Source organism: Miniopterus schreibersii, assembly GCF_964146895.1.
Source record: "Miniopterus schreibersii genome assembly, chromosome: 11".
In the NCBI taxonomy this organism is placed as follows: Eukaryota; Metazoa; Chordata; class Mammalia; order Chiroptera; family Miniopteridae; genus Miniopterus; species Miniopterus schreibersii.
Window position 1 is genome coordinate 57262054 of NC_138111.1, and position 7561 is coordinate 57269614.

The 7561-nt window shown below is 42.7% G+C and overlaps 1 protein-coding gene across 1 annotated transcript; it reads left to right on the plus strand.

Moving 5' to 3' along the window:
• The first annotated feature begins 421 nt into the window (after nt 1–421).
• DMRTA1 (DMRT like family A1) lies at nt 422–5757 on the plus strand. The gene is made up of 2 exons (XM_081151184.1): nt 422–1110; nt 4392–5757. The coding sequence occupies exons 1-2, from the start codon at nt 489–491 to the stop codon at nt 5246–5248; spliced, it is 1479 nt and encodes a 492-aa protein (XP_081007310.1). The 5' UTR covers nt 422–488; the 3' UTR covers nt 5249–5757.
• The last annotated feature ends 1804 nt before the right edge of the window (nt 5758–7561 follow it).

Genomic DNA, 7561 nt, shown 5'->3' on the forward strand with positions numbered 1-7561 from the left:
GAGAGGGCTGGAAGGCGTTTTACACGGGCAAACACGGAGGGATTGGCGGGGAAGCGAGCGGGAGACCGGGGCTTTCCCGCGTCGCCGGTGTCCCCTCCTCCCCGACGGCCCGCGCTCCCGGCCCCGCCCGCCCGCGGCCCGGCTCCAGCGCGGCGGGGGGCCCGGGGCGGGGCAGCCCCCCTTCCCCTCCCCTTCCCCTCCCCTTTCCCCCCGCAGCCTTTGGCTCGGAGCTCGCGGGGCGCGGGGCCTGAGCTGAGCTCCCCGGGACTGGAGGAGGCTCCGCGGGCACCTGCGCCTCCTAGAGCCTCCCGCCCCGGGAAGCGGCGGTCCCCACCTCCCTGCGGGAACTGTGCTAAACTTTGTCGGTGGGCGGGTGGGTGCGTGGGTGGGAGGCGGCGGGAGCACGGCCGGTGCCCCGGCCCCGAATCCAGCGCGCGGGCGTGGACAGCGCTTTCCCGCCGCCACCCCTCGCCAGACTCTTCTTGGGAATGGAACCGTCGCAGCGCGGGAGCCGAGACCGCAGCGGCAGCGGCCGATCCCTCCCGGCCCGGGGGCCGGTGGCAGCGGCCCCTGCGCCGCCGGGGATCCCGGTTCCTCCAACTTTCCTGCGGCCGCCCAGCCTTTTTCTCCGGGCAGCCGCCGCCGCCTCCCCGCCGGCCCCCGGGCTGGAGAGGGCGGTGGGCACGGTGGGCTGCGGCTACCCGCGGACGCCCAAGTGCGCCCGCTGTCGCAACCACGGTGTCGTTTCGGCGCTCAAGGGCCACAAGCGCTTCTGCCGCTGGCGGGACTGCGCCTGTGCCAAGTGCGCCCTGATCGCCGAGCGCCAGCGCGTCATGGCCGCCCAGGTGGCGCTGCGCAGGCAGCAGGCGCAGGAGGAGAGCGAGGCCCGCGGGCTGCCGCGGCTCCTGGGCTCGGCGCCCTCGGGGCCCTCGGCGCCCTCGGCGCCCGGGCTTCGGCCCTCCGGGGGCAGCAGCGGGACCGAGAGCTGCCCGGCGGCGGGCGGGCCTGCGGGGGCGGCCGCGCTGGGACCCGACGCCGGGCGACGGGCGAGGGGTGCGGCGACCCCTGCTTTCCAGGTTTGCCGGCCGGAGTACGCGGAGGAAAAGCAAGGTGAGCTGGCCTCTCGTTTCCTCTTTGCAAAAGAAAAAAATGATTGTTCTGGAAAAACACACCCAGCGTTTTGAAAGAAGCAACGTGCCCCGGAGGCGGGCGATGGAAGTTGCTTTTAAGAAGCGCTTGTTTCAGTCCTGGGAATCCGCGCTCTGCAGTGGGAGGTTAAAGAGGGGGGCTGAGGCCCGGCACATCCACTTTGGAAAAAGTTTGTTCTTTCAGTTGATCGGGTAAGATCATGAAAAGGTGAAGGGGGAGTAGCCCCATTCCAGCTCATGTTGGGAATGGAGTTTGCGCCCCAGTTTCTATGACTCGTGTGAGCAGAGCCTCCAGTGGGCACTGAGTGACAAGCCCGGTTAGTGAGAGGAGCTGCGTCTTGAGTTTGCTCTGCCCTGTTTTCAGCTATAAAACCAGAGTTAATCTTCTGATCTTATGTGGGAACCTCACTGATCGTTGAGGGTAGAGTTCTTTACCTTTGGGGCAAATTTTTGGAGCCAGCTAGAAGTGGGGAAGAGACTGAAATCCACCCAACTCTTTTCATTCCATTCCCTTCAATTTTTAATTCTTCCACCCCCCACCCCCATCTGTCAGCCTCCTGAAGGATAGAATGCTCTAATAGTTGAAGTTTCAGCTCTTCCCATAGGAAAAAAAAATGTTTTCCAGATTTGTAAAAACATTAATAAGAATTTCAAAGCCCAATATTAGGGATTCTTATCCACAGAGTTTTAATTACTTTCTCATATTTACCATCTGCAAATCACTTTCATATACTGTGTTAGGTCATATATAAATATACATACATATATGGGGGCTGATGACCCTCTGCTAGATATTGATTTATATATTTTTCTTGGAGGGGTACATACATATATATATATGATATATATTATGTATACACACACACACATTTGACTGAGTTATCCCAAATTAACTTTTCCTGCTAATGTAAATCCCCCTGTATTTTAGTAAATTTCATAGTCCTCCATAGGGCCCGCTAGCAGTGAAAAATGTCATTTCAGTATTTTTGTATAAATCCAGGACATGCTGTATTATATGAAATTATACAATAATGATACAGTAAGTTTTTAATTAGAAAACATCCCTGGATTGTGAAAATTGCAGCTCTTAGATCACAGAATGTGCTTTTGAAAAAAATAAAAAAGACTATCTGTGTATTTAAATAAGGCATATATGATTTTTTACCTATGCCTTATTGGATAAATTGACAGTGAGATTCGGCTGACGAACCTCTGCTAGATATTGATTTATATGTTTTTCTTGGAGGGGTACCAAAGTGTTCTGGTCTATAGAGTCAGTTATTTTATTTTGTTCTTTGCTTCAGCTGACCCCCCTTTTTGGAAGACTAGCTTCATGGCTTTTTTAAACTGACTCAATAGCCACGAACTGTGGGAAGGTATTTAACTGACTCACTCATGAGACAAAGACTAACAGTTGTTCATTGGTAAATAAGATTTGCCTACACAAAAGGACCTTATATTCAAAATGAGGAAAACTATACTTGCCCCAAAACTACAAGACATAATAGGCAGTGATAAAAGTAAAGAAGTAAAATGAGCAACAGGAGTCAAGATAACAGAGATGATATAAATGACATCACAGTATTTTAAAGACACCTTATTTTCTACATAGTCTCATGCAATCAATATTTTATTGCAATGAATTAGACTCCATGAGTACAATGTAATAACAAAAAAATGTATATAAATTGCTTTAGGGATGAAATTTTGATACCTTGTATGTCCAGGGGATCATATTTAGTGAATCATCCTTGTAAATAAAATGGAAGGGCAGACCAATGCCAATCTCTGTCTACCTGCAGACTTCATCAGAGGAGTTTTAATGAAAGTGGAAAATACTAGAGTCTTTGTACTTTTGCAGGAGCAACATCCTTTCTTTTGTTAAATGTTTGATATAATGACAGCATTTTAATGATCAAAGTTTTCAATTGTACACTTACTTTAATTTTAAAATAAACTGTAGATCTTTTTCTTAGAATTTAGGACCTCTCCTTGAGAAAACACAGGAGTTTTGTACATTGTGGTTGCAAATCACTGCTTTAGGCAATATTTCTTTTGTTGCATTCATAAACTTTTTAGAAGAAGGAAGTCTCACTGAAATATTTTGAGTACCCCACTTGACAATTTACTCTTTTAAATGGAAATAGAGATAAAATATATCTATAGGGTAAACCAAAATAAAAGTTACTTAACGAATATATGCATTGCTATTTTCCTAAAGATATTCTTGTTTTACTAATATTCATATGCTCAACATGTTGAAATAGAAAAATCAGGTTGTTGTGTAAAAATATTTTTGGAAAATTCCCCTTAATATAGGAAGGGAGTTGTGATTTGAAACAAACACCTAATGTGTTATTTTTACCACACACTTTGAAGATCCATACAGATTGCAATCGTGCAATAGTGTAGTTTCTAATTTTCTTTCAGAAACAATTTTACTGTAACCTCTTTTCTTGATGTTTTCCTAGGGATTGAAAATTTTATAATTCACAGAGAATTATAAAAAATACCAACTCTATCATCTCTCACATAAAATGAAATATGTGACTGGTGTGATTTGAGATTGGTACAGGAATCGTCGTTGTTGGTTTAGATTTGAAGTAAAGTAAGCAATTTTGTTATTTTTCACATTATTCAGATAACTTAATTGGAACCTGAAATGTGAGCGTTAAAAAAACCAACTGTAGAAATGTAGCATTAGTGATTAAATAGAATATTCATTTTCATACTCAGATTGTTTCTTCTTTTGATTTCTTATCTAAGCATAATTATTTTACTTAGCTCTTTTTGCACGGTGTCATTGTGAAAAGGAGACTCACTTGGAAAACAACAAAACTAGGGTAACATTTAGGAAAACTTCAGATTGCCAAGATGGGGCAAACAGTGTGAGATATCAGTGTTACATTAACAATTTGGGGTAAAAATAGACTCTCACTTATGATTCCTTAATAACTACTGCATTTATATATTATATAATTTTGTGATCTTGAAATGGCATAATAAATAGCATTTCCCCACTATTCCAACACTGGCATTTCCAAATGATCTTATAAAATTCTAATTCATTAAAATTTCTTGCAGTGAATGAATAAGTACTAATACACTCTGAGGGAATGAGCTATTTTTTCCAGCATTACTTTTGAGTGAGTAGCATTGTGTTCTGGGAAGTGAGTAGCACTGTGGTCTGGGAAGCTTTCCCTTGATTTGACTGTTTTTTTTCTCTCTTTTCTTTCCCTCCAGAACAAAAAGAGAGTAAATGTGACTCATTCCAGAGTGGACTAAAAGAACCCGCCTCCAAATCCCATCACCCTACCCTGGGATCGCCTCCTAAGGCTACTGGTGTCACTGGAAAACAAAATCTTCGGTCATCTGTTTTGCAGAACTCAAACAAGGATGGTAACCTTCTGTTTTCGCCCCCTGGGGACCAGTCAGGAGGCGAAGAGAGCCCCAGGTCCCTGTCGTCTTCTGACCGGGAATCGGGAAACGAGAGCGAGTGGGCCAGAAACTTCCCTGCTCCCAGAGCCAGGCTTCGCTCGGTGTCCTCCAGCCCCCGAGACCCTCTTGACATCCTGACCAAGATCTTCCCGGGCCACAGGCGCAGCCGGCTGGAGGGCATCCTGCACGTCTGCGGAGGGGACGTGGTCCAAGCCATCGAACAGGTCCTGAGCGGGAAAGAGCAGCCCCCCGGCCCCAGGGGCCCCAGGGGCCTAGCCAGCCCCGGAGAGCTGGGATGTGCAGCTTTCCAGACCGCTTCGCATTGCAGCTTAGCTGCACTTGGCTTGGGAGCTCTAGGAAATAAGTCAGCTTTCTCCCCTCTTCACACCGCGTCTGCTGCTTACGGAGGCCATGCGGGTCTCTACAGCTTAGGTCCTAGGCTAGGTGTCAGTCCCTTACGGTTGGCATACCCCCCTCCCGGGAGAGGGCTGGCTGGCCTCATGGCTCCCTACCTGACTCCCGGCTTGGTGCCAGCATTGCCCTTCCACCCAGCTTTGGATTATGCCTTTCCGGGGATGATTAGGGATTCTTCCTACCACCCTAGTAAAGACTCCGTAACTGCTAGCAGACTGTATTCCAGGCTGAATCAGGACGATCTGTGACACATCTGCCTGTTCTCCCTTCCTGGAGTATTTCTAGAAGGCATGCACTACAACCCCACACCCACACCCACACCCACACCCACACCCACACCCACACCCACACCCACACCCACACCCACACCCACTGATGTGTTTACTTTGTATGTGAGTGGATTACTAAAGATGCCACTTTTTACAAGCAATATAATAAACTTGAGATCTAAAGACTTCTTTAGCATTTATTAAGTGAAAGAAGTATTTAAACATTATATGTGCCTTAAATAAAGCCATTTCAAGAAATACTTTTATTTTAAGCTAATGCATTTTCTGCCTAAAATATACATTGTAAATTTTCTATTTTAGAACTATACTTGTTTTTATTATATTGAAAAGTGCAGTTTATAGTTGTAAAATACATTTGTAAGTATAAAACAATCCAGCGTAATATAAAATTAGCCAAAAGGAAGAATTGAAAATTTGAGGTACTTCTAAATAATGATTGTTTTAAACTTTCTCCTGTTCCTTGTACACTGGAGAGAAAAAAAGTTATTCAAAGTATTTTAAAATATTTTATTCATATATAAATGATTAGTTGTAATAAGTAAAACCTTTGAGAAATTTAAATTCCTTATTTGTTTCTGAATGTCTTATTTTTCATTCGTATCTGTCATTTGTGATAACAGTGCCATTAATAAAACATTTCTCCTTAAAGTATACTTTGTGAATTACACAAAGGCCCAAGAAGTAAATCTTAGGAAATAAGACTCTGCCATCTCCTGGCCACTATCACTAATTGCAACTCAGTTCTGATAAGAGTATAGATAGAATCCAATGGTTTCCTAATTTTCCTAATTCATATAAGGTAACCATTTTTTGAAATAGTTATTTTAGATTATGCTACATAGAAATTTTCATACTATAAAGTGAACATTTGCTGTGGATGAGAATTTTAGGCTTTTAGAGAGCTATGCCTGTATCTGGGGAAATATTCTATGTGTTTGTGACAAGAATACAGTAGTCATTCTCAAAGGTGAAAATAACATTCAGAAAACTTAAATAGCTGTTCAGATAAATATTGATTGACTCTAGATAGGTGATGCTTAATGCACTGAAGAGAGATTATGAGATTCCCAAAGGAGAAAAATAGTTATTAAATTTTAGAGGTTTTCTTGAGATTTTAAAAATCTGGAGCATTTGAAAGCTGTTTATTTCAATCAATGGAAAGTCCCTGAGAAAACTGCTTACAAAACAATTTTATGGAGGTTTTTTTTTTTTAACCTGTCATCATTTTTTTAAAGGACAGTAACTTTATTGTAAATAGATACCCAGCTGTGGTGTAAGATAGTTGGTGAATGAGAGATGGTTTAAACAGTGTGAGCAGCATGATTCACCAGAGATTTCTTAAATTACACGTATGTGTGTGTGTGTGTGTGACTCACTCAAGCCCTATCAGTTCTTTCATCATGAAGGCTTTCCCATGAAGCCAAATGAGAATATATTTCTAAAGTATATTTTACCAGCAAATATCATATTAAATGATTGCACTTTATCTAGCACTGATTTAGGATGTAAATATGTTTAATATAGTATGCATTAATTTTAATGTGTGCATTTGAGAAAACAGATCCTGTAAAATTAGTTGATGCAATTAATATTCATTATTTATAAAAATACTTTAGATTTTAAGCCTGGACCATGGTACAATGCCTGGCAAGTAGTCGATATTCAATTGCTACAAACTGAGTGAAGAAAACCGTTTTGGGTAATAGAACTCGTTGAGGATCTGATAAAACCAAAGACTTCTATGAAATGACCTTCAGACACACAGTTTTGCACATAATTTCATGGGGTTCTTGAATCTCCTAAATGCCATTCAGGTTAGAATCCTTGGTTATTCTTATGTTGTTTCCATTGCACTAATTCATTTACTGAATGCTATTTTTTGTGTGTGAAAAGTGCTAGATCCTATAGAGGATGCCAAACATAAAATATTGCACTATCAAGGAAGTTATATTATACAACAGAGATCTGGTTTAAAAATACAACGCTAGAATTGCTAAGTCCTTTATGTGGTTTCTATAATGCTGGGCATGTGTCCATTTGAGAGACTAACTTGCTTTAGGACTGGAACAACATCCATTTGGGCTGTATTCAATTAAAAAATAATTTTATAATCTTAAAACTTAATTTATATGATACTTTATATGTTTCATACCCTTTACAATAATTTTATAATTTAATTAATTTTATAGAATAGGTAACCTTGTTCAACCATTAACTTTGTATGTGAGGAAATAGTGGCTCAGCAGTAGTGTGGTTCACCCCCAGTGTTAA